At 44.6% G+C, this 15,351-nt stretch overlaps 1 protein-coding gene across 1 annotated transcript in view; it reads right to left on the bottom strand.

Moving 5' to 3' along the window:
* Positions 1–737: 737 nt before the first annotated feature.
* grin1b (glutamate receptor, ionotropic, N-methyl D-aspartate 1b) overlaps positions 738–15,351 on the bottom strand; it is a gene marked incomplete at its 3' end in the record, with an annotated part of 60,184 nt that continues 45,570 nt past the window's right edge. Inside the window, 11 exon segments of the mRNA XM_036129160.1 lie at positions 738–883; positions 967–1,076; positions 1,156–1,317; positions 1,407–1,564; positions 1,637–1,785; positions 1,863–1,975; positions 4,054–4,172; positions 7,413–7,577; positions 12,281–12,408; positions 12,557–12,692; positions 14,240–14,326. Coding sequence (XP_035985053.1) covers positions 738–883; positions 967–1,076; positions 1,156–1,317; positions 1,407–1,564; positions 1,637–1,785; positions 1,863–1,975; positions 4,054–4,172; positions 7,413–7,577; positions 12,281–12,408; positions 12,557–12,692; positions 14,240–14,326 — 1,473 coding nt within the window.

Genomic DNA, 15,351 nt, shown 5'->3' with positions numbered 1-15,351 from the left:
TCTTTCCAAGAGAGAGCAGCGAATTGTTAAACGTCCCACGGCTTATTTGCGTTCGGTGTGAATGCACCGATTGTTTATGGAGAAACTAATCTTTGGTATATTACTGCAGATGTTCAGCTTGTTTAATGCTGCCATATTGGTTCTAGCGGTCAGGGATGGTGAGGAAGACCTGCAGGAGGCGCTCTGCTTGCCATCCAGCTGTCCTGTTAATCTGAAATCATTAAAGATCAAACTCATAAACACCAAGAAGAGCCTCAGCCGCCTCCCGCTCAGTTCCTGCTGCTTCCAGCTAACAAAGCATCCCACAGACCCAGTCCATGGAATCCTGGATGAAGCTCAGGTGTGACTGGCTGGAGGAGACAGAGCGTTACTACAGACGGGAAACAGGCTGGGCGTGGAGGAAACATGGTGCTGAGCTGCTGGGAGGCGACGAGGTCGAGGAGACGACCCGTTCCAGACGGCTCAGCTGAACCCGAGCCTCTCGACATCCCTGATCTCACACAAACCTCCCAATCAGCTCAAACCTGATCAGTACAGCCAATCACAGCATGACAACACAACATACACGACATACAGGTCACATGACAAAAACATTTCCTGGAAACAAACTGTGGCAGGAAAAAAGACATTTTAGTCAGAACATGAGGATAAAATGCAATCAGTACCACCTCCTCCTCCTCCTCCTCCTCAGCTGACCGGCCAGCGACCTGAACCTCCTCCTGCTGACAGTAACGTACCTGCAGGTTCTTCCTCCACACGTTAACAGCGGCGAAGGCCAGCTGCATCTGTTTCCTGCGTGCATCTTTGTGTCGTTTGTAAGCGATTTCGATGAAGATGAGGAAGATCCCTGCGACGATGCCGCCGGCAACCAGCATGAACACACCTGGGGACGAAGGGCAATACAGCTCCCTTCACACCTGAGTGAGGATGATGATGACGATGATGAGGGCGGAGCCTGTTGCCTACCTGCCATGTTCTCGAAGGTAAGGGTGGCGGGCGCGTTGCTTCTGGAGTCGCACTCCTGGTATCGAACCCACGTCTTGTCCAGATCCTCCATGAAGCCGTTCTCATGGGAACTGCGGAGAGAGCGGGCTGGGCATCAGTGGGCGGAGCCAAACAAGCACATCGGCGGGGGATTGCTGCGTCGCTGGATACCTGAGAATGGCCAGAGAGACGTTCTGCTTCCAGGGACTGTCTTTCCTCATTCCGATCCCAAAGCCGGAGCGGAAGAACAGCTCCCCCGTCGTCACCAGGTCGCACTTCTGCGACGCCTCGAACTCCAACACGGCGCTGTCCCAGATGAAGGCGTGCAGCTTGCTGAGAAGGGAGGAGCAGCAACAGCACATGTGGACAGCGTTAGGGCGGCGTCAGCCTGCAGGAGCATAACAGCTGTGGACGGCTCCTACTTGTCTCGGACAGCCTGGATGGCCTCGGCGGCGCTCTCGTAGTTGTGCTTCTCCATGTGCCGGTACATGGTGCTCAGCTCCACCTGCCGTCTGAAGTAGATATCCACCGAGCTCTGCTTCACTGTGGCGTAGATGAACTTATCTGACGGGTTACGCAGCTGGGGGCAGAACAGCTGTTACTTTCTGACCTCGTCACCTAAAGCAGAGCGCCGGACTGAGCGTGCTCTCACCCTGGGGTCGTTGATGCCAGTGATGCGCTCCTCAGGCCGGTCCAGCACCAGGAAGGCTGCCAGATTGGCAGTGTACGATGCTACGATGATCATGGCGAACCCCGCCCACACCATCCCCAGGATCCTGGCTGAGAAGCTCCTGGGAGCCCCTGCAGAGGAAGAAACCAGAGCAGCATGAGGCCCCGCCGCCTGCGGCAGAGACGCCTGGCATGGAAACACTAGGTACCTTCTCCGATCCCAGAGTTCAGCAGAACTCCCCACGAGAACCACATGGCGGAGGACAGGGTGAGGGCGTCTTCTTCTTCTTCTTCACTGTTCACTTTAAACCTTCCAAACGGGCTGCAGACACAAGCAACGACACACAGGGGTTCAAAGGGGTTATTTCAGATTTGATCAAACATGAGATGCTGTGGGGCCAGAAGCAATCAGATCAGCCTCCACAGTGTTGCCAACCTGTGACAAATTTGTGCAGAGTAACAAATACACCACTTATATATGTTATATAACTTGGATATTTCAGACTTTAGTGGATCCTGAACCAGACATGATAACAGATGCTGATAATTACAAGCAACATCCTCGTGGTTATAACTAACTTCAAGAGAAATTATTTTACAGATCTGTCTTCTCAAACCCTCAGTCAGTCCCAACAGCCACGAGTCAGGTCCTGGTTCTGGTTCTGCAGGAGGTTAATGGAGAGTTCTCCTCACTGCTGTTGCTGCGTGCTCATTCAGGAGGAGGAATTGCTGATTGCTTAGAAAACGTTACACTGTATTACACGCAACTTGACGCCTTTGCTTTATGACGACGACTGAATTGAAATCAGAATCAGAACCAGCTGCCAAGTCTATGTTTGCATGCAAGTAATTTGACTCTGTACTGGACAATGTGGTGATTTATACAATAATACAATAAAACAATAATGCAGTAATCACTCTGGAGTACAGAAGACATCTGAACACACCATAACAATCAGACAGAATGAGACAGTAAAGCAATGGTGCAAAGTGATAATTTGCCTTTGATTTTGCTACAGGAACACTTCAATTTTCACTGTGAGGGACAATAAAGGAGATTTCTATTCTATCCTAATATGGATGGATATTATTGGAGACAGCTGACCAAATACCTCTGAATTTCTTTGTCTTGTAAAGTTCCTTTAGACAGTATTTGTTGAACTGCACTGACATAAAACTGAATTAATAATATTTTTATTCTAATCATTCCTTTAATGGACTGGTTTACCACCCCCCTTCTCGCCTAACAACCGCCGGAGAAAGGCAGCAGCCCCACATGGAGGATTCTAGGATCTGCGCCTATAGGCAATGTACTGTTCATTATTGGGGCCTGCAACTCTGAACAACTTCAGCCTACTCCCTCAATTTACACTCTATGTGGACAAATGTTACACCTGTATGTAGGTATTTTTGTCTGGATTCAGAAAATGTAACCCTCATTGGTGTGGGATTTATATAATTTTTGCAAATAGCCCCAGAGCGCGAAAAAGTCAAAACGCTCTCCATTAATTTTCTATGGAGCTGTCTTCAAATATCAGAACTGAAAATCCCAAATGACACATGTTTTCGCATTGTCTTCACTCCTAAACTGTTTAATGTACAGACATGAGCCTAACACCGATTCATCTTTAGACCCTTCTGGCACTCACAAAAAAGGAATTTTGTGGATAACTTTTACGGTTCAATTTGTTCGTGAGTAGCTCCATTGGCTTAAAATGGCAATTTTCCACGCCCACTGCGGGGGCTGTGATGAACATAAGATATTTTTTAACATTACTTCCGCTAAATATTGTTACCGGTACGCACACACCATGTGGCATGCCCGTTCTAAATTTCTTCAGAAATGTTCTAGTTATTATTATTATTATTATCAACAAAAGGAGCAGTATTTTGCTATCATCCAGATTGGGGGCCTGTCCGGGATATATATTAATGTATTATGCACAAATATTTATGACATTTAGATAGAATCAATTAAAAAAAATTATTTGTAGAATTTTATTCATGTTTGGGCAGTTTTCACTTTGTAGAAAAAAGACCCATTGAGAGGTCTGACTTTAAGGATCGTCAGAAGTGCAACGGCGCAAATTTTAAAGAATTACAGCAAACAGGCTTAAATAAAGAGGTTCTATTTAACTGAGAGGAACCGGTACAGGTCTCAGTAGCTCCTATCTAGAGAGAGCGGCAGCAGAAAGTAGAGAGGTTCAGATAAAGTGAATGTAGAGGAGGAGAAATTAAAACTGAACAATTGAAAGGAACAAAAAAGGCAGATCCAGCACAGTTGGTTTGGTACTTTGGATCCCCCTCAGAATGAGACTGACTAAAGATTCATTTGCAGATGTTTGGAAGGACTGCAATGTACTGTTGTGTTCCCAGCCTGTCCTCAGGTGTGCTGTTTACCTGAACCGGTCTAATAGGTAAAGCATCACTGCCACCACATGGACCGACAGACCGACTAACAGCCACAGTGTGCTCTGGAACGGCTGCATAAACGAGTCCAGAGTGCTGCGAGGGATTTCCTGTACAAACACACACATAAATGTTAACACAGAGAGGGAAAACCACATTCATACACGCAAGAGAAGACCTCAGATCCACCGGACACACTCTGGTTCTGGTATGGACCTGAAACCGTTGGCTGGTGGTCACAGTCTCCTTCACCCGCTGATTCACTTTTCTGTTAAACTGTTGAACTGTGTGTGTGTGTGTGTGTGTGCTGATTCAGAACATAAATTTAGTATTTCACCACTAAAATCAGGACTTTCAGGTAAAGTGAGGATCTTCTTTGGTCCTCACTTGTTTTGGGCAACGTGTCAGTAAGGTTTAGGGTGAGAGTAAGGCCATGGAAAGGGTTGAAATGAATGGAAATGGTCCTCAGTCAGTTTCTAAAACAAGGATGCACTTTTGAGATGTTGACCCAGCTGTCATCCATCACTGCTGCTGTCGAGCCTCGGGTTCCTGGTCTGATGCGATGATTTACCGTGAGAGTCCACCAGAAAGCTCCTCAGGAAGCAGCGTGATGAGAATACAGAGGCGGAGATGCAACCGATCAATACTTGCTGAAAACTCGATCGATCAGCGTCTGTCTGCAGGAGCAGCAGCGTGTGAAACTCTGCTCAGCAGGTTCACACAGCAAAGTGCCGTGATCTGGTTGAATCTGGGCTTCCTGCTCGCTGAAGGGCCTCAGTGAAGATCAGAGCAGAAACATTGTGAAAGCTGCGGCTCTGCTCCCGGATCTGATCGATACTGGAACAAATCCAGTATATTAATTGGAAGCAGGACCTAAAAGCTTAGTTTAGGAGCTCCAGTTGTCTTTTAGATGCACCTCTGAGCTTTGGATCAGCAGCTGAACCAAAGAAACAGTTTATTTGAGTGGTTCTGCTCATTACATCTATATATCTCCTACACAACTAAACCCAGAATAACAAGAATCTGGATCCTGGGAACAACAGCATGAGCCTGAAGTTTCTCCACAGATTTCCATGAAGGAGGAATGGACTACATGGAAACTGCTATAAGCTCAGTGAGGAGCCATTCAGATATTCAGGAGCCTGTGCAAGTTTTCATTTATCCGGGTCATGGCATTAGCAAACAGGTTTAGATGAAGAACATGTGAATGTAGTGGAGGAGAAATTAAGACAGAATAATTAAAGGAACACAGAAGAGAGACAAGAAGAAGTTATGTTCTATTCAGAGAAAATTACAATGACCTACTATGAAGAGAAAATGACAGAGAAAAAAAAAAGTTAAAAGCTGAAATAACAACAAACAATGCAGATTGGAGAGCAGTAGGAGAATTCAGCAGAGTGAGAGAAATAGGCTCTGATGTCCTCCAGTAGCCTAAGCCTATAGCAGCATAACTATAGAGGTAGCTCAGGGTAACATGAGCCACTCTGACTAGAAGCTTTGTCAAAAAGGAAAGTTTTAAGATTAGTGATATATTAAAGAATTATTGTTGCTCTTTGACAATGTAATTTGGAAAGTACTGGTCAGGTATATAACTTGTTTAGCTTGTTTTTATCGCTTATATAACTTGTTTCACTTATATTATGGGAAGAACTGGTACTTGTTTTTGAGTTCACATAAACTAAAAGCAACATATATGCTTGTGCTCTGACTTTTGCCTGTTATTTTGTTTCTCACATAAAACTAAGAACAACATGTGTTATTTTGTTATAACTTGTTTTTAACTTGTGGTGGGAATTTCTGACGATGTGTTGTGAGAAGGACTGTTCACACCTGGGTTCACAGGAAACTGGGAGCAACATGTCTCATTTCACACACGGATTCGCGCTCTGTATCCCTTACTCTGTATATATTCACGTGAAACTACAATTATATTGCGCTTCACACACTGATTTGCGCTATGTTATTTTATTTCTCACATAGATTGCGCTCATGTTATTTTGCTTCGCACACTGCTGAGATGCTGGGAACGGTTTCTGTTTTGGAAACATGTTTTGGGAAACAAGGCGGCTGTGGAGGGAGAAATTTGCATTCTTTCTCCACACCTGGTCCTTAGTTTGTAAGTATATAAAGGGGAGACTGCCCTCAGTCCGGTGAACTCTGCCATGGGTTCGTGTGGACGCCCGGCCCCGTGGATTGTGCTCTAACCGGACTGACCGACTTCCCAGTCCTGTACCATGTTAAGAGATGGAACATCACGCCTGTCTGAAAGCATGTTGCTTTAAGTGCTTGCTACTTTGCGTGTGCGAAGTGCTTGCTGCTTTTGTGTTGCTGTATTCTGTGGGGAACAATACATGTGGGCCTTATTATTATTCTAACAGAAACAATGTTTGTGTTTTTATTTGTGTATTGCTGATCTCTTCCGAACCTGAATAAAGATTTCATAAAACAATTAGTCTTAAAAGTAGACGGGGTGTCTGCCTCACGGACCAAAACTGGGAGTTGGTTCCACAGGAGAGGAGCCTGATAGCTAAAGGATCTGCCTCCCATTCTACTTTTAGAGACTCTAGGAACCACCAGCAGACCTGCAGTCTGAGAGCGAAGTGCTCTGTTAGGAACATACGGGGTAATCAGAGCTCTGATATATGATGGAGCTTGATTATTAAGGGCTTTATACGTTAGAAGGAGAATTTTAAATTCTATTCTTGATTTAACAGGAAGCCAATGAAGGGAAGCTAAAATTGGAGACATATGATCCCTCTCCCTCCCGAACTGCATTTTGTGGACTTCCTGATAGTAAAGAATTACAATAGTCCAGCCTTGAAGTAACAAATGCATGGACTAGTTTTTCGGCATCACTCCTGGACAGAATGTTTCTAATTTTGGCAATATTCCGGAGGTGAAAAAAGGAAACTCTGGAAACCTTTTTAATATGGGATTTAAATGACATCTCTGATCCAGAGATGTTTTACATGAACTTAATCAGTTGAGTTTCAGCTTTCTGACGCCTGTCCACCCACTGAGACCCACAGCATCTGCTCACAGAGAAGCTGTGAAGAAAACGTCTGACAGCTAATCAGCAGCTTGGATTCAAACACCAACTCTGGCTCAGTGTTGGATTGAGATGCAGACATTAAATATTTGTCTAACAAAGAAGTTAAAACTTATGAAAACATGTTTTCCCCCTCAGATCTCTCAGCTGAGACAGAGGTAGCCGACTGACGGGGGGTCAGAACGCTTTGGGTGAACAAAGAGGATATCTGGTCAGGGTTATGACAGGATAGAATCTGAATCTGGATCAGAACCAGTCTGATGTTGTTGGTTCTGAACACGGACCTCTGCAGTTCGCTCACCTTCTTGACGAGGATGGTGAGCCCCTGGTATTTGAAGGGCTTGGAGAATTCGATGTACTGAGCGCGCTCGTTGTTGATGGTGAGGGGGGCCACGATCATGTCGGCCAGGCCTCCCAGCAGCTCCCCCATCATCCCGTTCCACTCCTTCTTGTTGCTGTTGTTCACCTGCAGGAGGTAGATCAGAGCTGGGTAAACTGGCCCTGTCACTTCCCACTCGTCCAGTTAGAAACATATGACTACAGAACCCGATCAGAACAGCATTACAACCTGTGCAGGAAACAGTGATACGTCTCTGCGACTCCTGAACCAGCAAAGTTTACCAGAAAATTATCTGAGTAAATAATTTTCTGGTGAAAACCCCTGAGCCGCCTTACGGTACCCATCCATGCATCACTTGGTACCGGGCCACACGGAAAGAATAAATAAATTACATTTCTTTCAGTTTTCTTTGTAATCAGAGTCTGAACTGTGTTTTACTGTGGCTACTGAATAGAAACCAATAGGATGAGTAGAATAAAATATGTGAAACACTAATAATCCTCAGGAAAGCCCTCACCATCAACCGTGCTCTTTGGCATCATGCATCGTTCTATCATGTTATAGTATTTTTATGTAATGCCATCTGCTTTTCTGTCATCACATCCTCTCCACACATTAGTAAGTTTTGGTTGAGAAGTCGATGCTGCTCCGCCATGCAGCACGGCTAAATGGGAGCTACTTAGCTGGTAACTTAAGGGGCTTGTTGAGTATTTATATTTAAAAAGAGGGCGCTGAGGGATTAGGAAGGGCTCAGGGCAGCATCGCTGCTGCCTCAAGACAGGAACTGCAAAACAGCTGGTGCTTTCATGTAAAGTTGCCTTATAACACATAAAAAGTTGCTAGATTTGTTGCTAATCACTTTTTTGAAGAAAAAAAAGCTCTAGAGCAGGGATTCCCAAAGTGTGGTGCGTGCACCCTTGGGGTTGCGTGAGCTGAAAACTGTAATGGCGGTGTTTGACTGTGTTTTTCTCCCACACCATAAATATATGTAAATAAACCTTTCCTTTGTAAAGATTACAATCAAAAACTGTATATTTAATCAATAAACAAAATCTATTGTAATGATCCATATTAGACTTTATTGCTAAGTGCTGCTGCACACTTACTGTTTCTTTAAGTTAGGTTGTTTTGGGGTCATACCGGAAGAAATGTGTGGCTTCCAGGGAGAGGAGTGGTGGTTCGGAGGACTGGCGGGGTGATACCTGTGCTGTCCGTCCTAAAATAAAGTGTTAGCAGCAAAACCTCGCTCTGGTGCTGGTGTGTCATATTCACACCAAAATATTCACACCTGGAGAACATTTCCAGGATTAAAGGACTGATGTCTCAGCAGGATCTGGAAAAACTAATCCATGCGTTTACCTTTAGTAGAACTGATCACTGCAACAGTGTTTTCACAGGTCTGCCTAAAAAGTGGATCAGAACGCTGCAGCTGATCCAGAACGCTGCTGCCCGCGTCCTCACTAAGACTAAGAACGTAGAGAACATGGACCCGGTTCTGAAGTCCTCACTAAGACTAAGAACGTAGAGAACATGGACCCGGTTCTGAAGTCCTCACTAAGACTAAGAACGTAGAGAACATGGACCCGGTTCTGAAGTCCTTCCACTAAGACTAAGAACGTAGAGAACATGGACCCGGTTCTGAAGTCCTCACTAAGACTAAGAACGTAGAGAACATGGACCCGGTTCTGAAGTCCTCACTAAGACTAAGAACGTAGAGAACATGGACCCGGTTCTGAAGTCCTCACTAAGACTAAGAACGTAGAGAACATGGACCCGGTTCTGAAGTCCTTCCACTAAGACTAAGAACGTAGAGAACATGGACCCGGTTCTGAAGTCCTCACTAAGACTAAGAACGTAGAGAACATGGACCCGGTTCTGAAGTCCTCACTAAGACTAAGAACGTAGAGAACATGGACCCGGTTCTGAAGTCCTCACTAAGACTAAGAACGTAGAGAACATGGACCCGGTTCTGAAGTCCTCACTAAGACTAAGAACGTAGAGAACATGGACCCGGTTCTGAAGTCCTTCCATGGCTCCCTGGATCTCAGAGAATAAACTTTAAAATCCTTCTGTTAGTCTATAAATCCCTGAATTAGCACCTAAATACATCACAGACTTGTTATCAGGGCATCAACCCTCCAGACCACTAAGGTCTTCTGGCTCCAGCCTGCTCTGCAGAACCAGAACCAGAACCAGACATGGAGAAGCAGCATTTAGTTCCTATGCTCCACTGATCTGGAACAAACTCCAAGAAAACTGCAAAAGTGCTGAAAGCCTGAGTTCCTTTAAATCAAGACTAAAAACACATTTGTTTAGGATCGCCTTCGACTGTTCTAGTTAAACTGTTTTACTGAAACATTAATTTAACTTTATAGTCCAGCTGTTTTTAATATTTGCTTTTAGTTTCTATTCTCCCATGTTTTTTTCTACGTTTTATTCCAACTTGCTTTTATTCTGTTTTATTTTCCTATATTTTAATCATGTAAAGCACTTTGCATTGTGTCTGTACTGAAATGTGCTATACAGATACATTTGCCTTGCCATATATATATATGTATGTGTGTGAAGATATAATACACTAAATAGTATACGATAGATCAGTATTGGCCAATATCAGTGCATGACTCCATTTTTATGAGTCCTGTAAATAGAGGTAAATTATGTCGTGTTTGGCTTCCATACTGAGTCTGTTTTTTTTAAATCTTTCTTTGTCAGACATGCAGAACAAACATTTTCCCCTCAGATGACTGAAGCAGTTTAAAGTCTGTTTCCTCTGGAGCGTCAGCAGCAGCAGCACGGCTGTGAGATTAAATTCACACATTCATGTTTAACCACATTGCAAACGCTTTGTGACCCAGATATTTCTGTTAAGTTCTAAGAGAGGAACACAAACACCGCGCCCATGTTGGTTCCAGTAGAACCAGCAGCAGCGTTTCAGCGCTCAGCGTCTTAAAATAGCAGCGGGGAGATTTTCTAAGAGCTTCTGCTGGAGGAGTTTTAACAGCAGCAGCGGGAGATGAGTTCATAACAGCAAATGAAGCAGCTGAAAATGTTGCACCGACGGACTTAAAGCTGATTATTGATCTCTGCAGTGCGCCTCATTACCAGCTGGTTCGTTTAGAACGGCTGGGGGGGGGGGGGGGGGGCTGACAGTCTGCAGGGAGAAAACAACTGTGAGGAGGTGATGACGAGCAGAGGAAGAGCGTGTGAAAACCACATTTCTGTTCAGCATCAAGGTTAATCAAAGAGCGGCAGTTACCATGGCAACAGGCCTTAGGGACGCTCTCACAGGAAACAAAGACTAGTTTGTTGATGGTTTTATGACTTTATCCAAACAAAGAGTTCATCCTTTGTGGTGTTTTACTTCCTGCTCCGACGTTTCAGATCAGATCACCTGGCAGGTGAGTCTCAGTTGATTGGTTCGTGTCTCTGTCACCAGATCATTCAATATAACTAGATCTGTAAATCACATTTTTTCCTGGATTTTTCTCCAACTGACTTGAGTTTAATCTACTACAGGGCCATCCAGGCCAGGTACGTCCAGTCCAGCACTCCAAAAAAGTGAACCAGGGCGGTTGTCCGCTTTAACCTAGGGGTGGGTATTGCCAAAGAAGTCTTGATGCGATTCTATCACAATGCATCACGATACTTGAATTATTGCGATGCATCGCAATGCATTGTGATATTTTCACTGAATACAGCCATTACCAGTGGCTGACTGGCTGTGTATAATCTGGATAGTGTCTTCAATTGATACATAACTGAAAGCAACTGAATTCATACATAGCTGTATTTATTAAAACGACTTTTGGAGTTATTGCCATGAAAATAAATATTACTGTTACTGGACACAAATATTACTATTGTAGAGTGGACACACTGACAAAAAATGCTTAGGATTTATAAAACTTAAAATAACAAAATAAGGATAATCAGTGCCATTTCCATGGCCTCAGTGATCCTTTAAACCAATTAAATGAAAACATTCAAATGTTTGTGCGTGTAGATGTTGGGGTTAGCTTGCAATCGAATGTTGTTTGTTAAATCAGTGCTTGCGGCGCTGGCGGCTCTTGTTTTTTTTGGATGGCGCCTCTGCATGTGTGCCTTTAAGTTTGTTGTGTTCCCACAGTATTTCATTACAATGTAACTGTTTGCAAATTGCGTGCGTCATATCAATTTTGTTTTTACCTTCTTTGTTTTTAAAGCCACAATGCGTCCAAACATCTGACTTGACATCTGATGGAGCCGGGCGAATGTTCTCAGTCTCCTCCATGTTTTGTTTATGAATGACTCGTCGCAGTATCCCACGGCCGGAAATGTTTGTGACACAAGGCAGCAGGCGTCAACATCTACTGGACTGGAAGTTGTATTCCACTTGTTTTTGGCTGATGTTCGGCAACCATTCATCCATTTTATTTATTCGTTTTTTAAAATTAATAATCGATATTTGGCGTCAACAATCGATGCATTGGATCGCGATTATTAGAATCGCGATGCATCGTCATGACGATTATTTTTCCACACCCCTACTTTAACCTTTAATTTCACTTAGAAAAGCTGTTTGTTGGTAAACATTATATTCATTGTTTTTAACCCAACAAGTACATTTTCTATGTGTTAACTGGAAATGAAGTGTTAACATGAAGTGGACAACTGCCCTGGTTCACTTTTTTGACTGAGTGTAGTCCAGTCCAGTGAAGTCTGATCCAGTCCAGTCTTTCTAACAGACTATTCTAAAAATTATCTTTTTTTAATAAATCTTCCACATCTTTCTCCCTGAAGTCAGATAATCTCTGCGCCTAGCTACAGTTGGTCCAGGTGAAACTCACTCGCTCCTGCGTGCCGAACTTGCCATCAGCCACCAGGTGAACCTCGTAGGTGAAGTTCATGCTCATGGCCAGCTTGATGAGGAGGTCGATGCAGAACCCATAGCAGCACTGGGGGACAATGGGCTGACCTGCAAGCATTCAGAGCTTTGTCTTAACCAGGAACAACGTTTGACTGGAAAACGAGACGCGCTTTTATCGAAATTCACTGAAACAAATGCTGAAATGTGTGAAAAGGATCCTGGTCCTTACAGGTGAAGACCAGGTGTGTTCATCTACCTGGAATGGTCCCGTTGGGTCCGGTGCAGATCACCTTCTTGATCAGAACTCCGTTGACGGTGTATTCTTCTTTGCACATCCCGTCGCTCTTTGTCGGCTTTACGTAAACGAACGGCTCCTGGTGAATGGTCACAATCTGAACACACAGCAGACACAAAACAGCGTCAGCACCTGGAGCCGCAGGAGGAAAAGCTGCCGCAAAGCTGCTCATGACGTCACAAGATGATCATAAAGAAGGAAAGAATCAGAAATGACGTAGATTTACTGAAAACTACACAGTCTCCTTAACAACAAAACACGTTGGGTGGAACGCAAAGGTCCGTGTATAGGTGGTAAAACACCTGGATTTATTCCAGACCCTGACTGATCAGCTTGTCAGTGACTTATTTAGCCTCTTCATCTCCACCGACCTCCAACGCCACATCATGAGGCGTTCACTGAACCTTAGAATTCACTAAATAAATGCCCACATCTGCAACCTCAGAAAGTGTGTGAAATGTGTTTGGTGCACCTTTCTGTAAAAAGTACAGAGGCAGATACATGATCTCTCTGATCCTTCAGGTCCACCCCCCCCCCCCCCCCCCCCCCAATCATTAACTTCAGCCCCTCGGAGCCAAAGCAAAGCCCAGAGGATCATCTTTAGGTTTTATGATGACATCTGCAGTCACCAAAACACCTGAACTATAGTGACTGAACGGCCCGGTCATGTTGGTAAAAGAGAACTGGTTAAAGGTTAAACAAAGAAATCCAGCAGATGTTATACAGGAACCAGCATCTTTCAACCTTTTTAAAGTTTTTTAAACAACGCCTATTTTTCCCACAGCAGACTGACAGTAAACTGCAGCTGCACTGCAAAAACGGATCTAAAAATAAGGAAAAATGTTCATAAAATTAGTGTTTTTGTCCTAGATTTGAGCAGATAAATAAGATTATTTGCTAATTGACTGAGTATTTTTACCCTTAAATAAGAAAATTAGATATACTGCACTTGAAATAAGACGATGGAGATGAATTGTTCCTATTGTGCAAAAATCCTATTCTATTGGCAGATCATCTTATTTACCTGCTCAAATCAAGGAAAAATACACTCATTTCAAGAACATTTTCCTTATTTTAAGTTCCGTTTTTTGCAGTGTGGTACCACCAGCAGTACTTCCCAGTACTAAGCCTGTGAGCTCCATCAGTACCGCGGGACTGCGTTCCTCTGGGTTCTACAGGCGGCACTGGACCAACGTTCCTCAGATCCTTCATCCAGCGCCGTCTTCCTGACAGTAAACGAGTGTTTCTGTAAAGTAAAGCCGAGCTGCGAGCACCCCTGAGATGAAAGTACTGTTTCTGTTGGGCTGACTGCAGAAAAAACGCCTTCGCAGCGTCATGATGGATGCCTGGTGTTTGTAAGTCTGATTACTGCGCACTCTCTCAGACAATAACCAGTTTCAGCAGTCAGAGGGGAACAAGGGGGCTGAATTTGTGTACGGATGACGGATCCAAGCTGCAGGACACAAAGGAAGAGAGACTGGACCTCTGAGAGTTATACAAAGGACAAAGATCTTAAGAATCTGGGTCATCCTGTAAAAAAGGCTCAGAATCTGTATTATGTTCTGAATCTGGCCCCCATGTCTGCATGAGCCCCGAAACAAAGCTGAGCGGTCCGACATGAAGCAGACCCAACGGTGGCAGCACCTTCAGCCTGGTGGACATCTGGTATCCAACTGGTTTCTCCGTCTCTCCTCCAGGCCAGATGATCTTCCTCTGAGGACTCATCACAACCTGAAGACAGAAAAACAGGAGGTTGAGGTCTCACCGTGACAGAGTGACTAAATGACAACATGAATACTGGATGTGAGCATGAATCTTTAAAGAGGCCGGAGACGCTCTGCCTGCAGCGTGTTTCTGAGAAGAGCGGCCCAGACGGAAACTTTAACTGCTTTCTGACAGCAGCCGCAGGTCGTCTGCTCAGCTTCTCCTCTGCTTCTGAGCTGACGACGAGTCCGACAAGCTAACAGAGACGGGATTAAAGGGCCGCGTGTGAATTCACACTAAGGTTTGATGCTGGCTGTACTCATAGATGGAGAAGGCTCTGTTCTCCTTGTCCATAGTCAGACACGCCCTGATGCATCAGCTCTGATCTTCTCACCTTTCGTTTGGTCTTTTAATGGTTTATCTTAGCCGTTCTATCTCCAGGGTGGGAAAATGAAACCACCTCCAGCTGGAATGATTTAAACTGGAAGCACAAGTTTCTGTGGATTTTCTCCGTTCCACACAAGGTCAAAGTTATACATACAGGGCCAGAGGTATACAGACATCACACTAGTTGGTTGGCGTTGTGTAGCTAATCAAGCTTCTGGCATCATTCTGGCTGATACTGGACTGCTTTGCTGGGCGGAGCTGGTAAAGTTTATCTAAACTGGTTCGTTTCATGCAGAGACCAGGTGTTCTTCTGCTAAACCCAGGTTACAATGAGTGTCTGCCGTCATCGTCCTGTTGGAACAACCAGGTGTGCTCCAGGCTGCTCTGTGCAGGAAACCAACCAGTTTGTCATCACGTGTACCATCAGGTGTGCCATTAGGTGTACCATCAGGTGTGCCATCAGGTGTACCATCAGGTGTGCCATCAGGTGTACCATTAGGTGTACCATCAGGTGTACCATTAGGTGTACCATCAGGTGTACCATTAGGTGTACCATCAGGTGTACCATCAGGTGTGCCATTAGGTGTAGCATCAGGTGTGCCATCAGGTGTACCATCAGGTGTGCCATCAGGTGTACCATCAGGTGTGCCATCAGGTGTGCCATC

This window comes from Fundulus heteroclitus, unplaced genomic scaffold, assembly GCF_011125445.2.
Source record: "Fundulus heteroclitus isolate FHET01 unplaced genomic scaffold, MU-UCD_Fhet_4.1 scaffold_143, whole genome shotgun sequence".
NCBI lineage: Eukaryota > Metazoa > Chordata > Actinopteri > Cyprinodontiformes > Fundulidae > Fundulus > Fundulus heteroclitus.
Note: the sequence above shows the minus strand (reverse complement) of the source record. Positions and strands in the feature narration are given on the sequence as shown.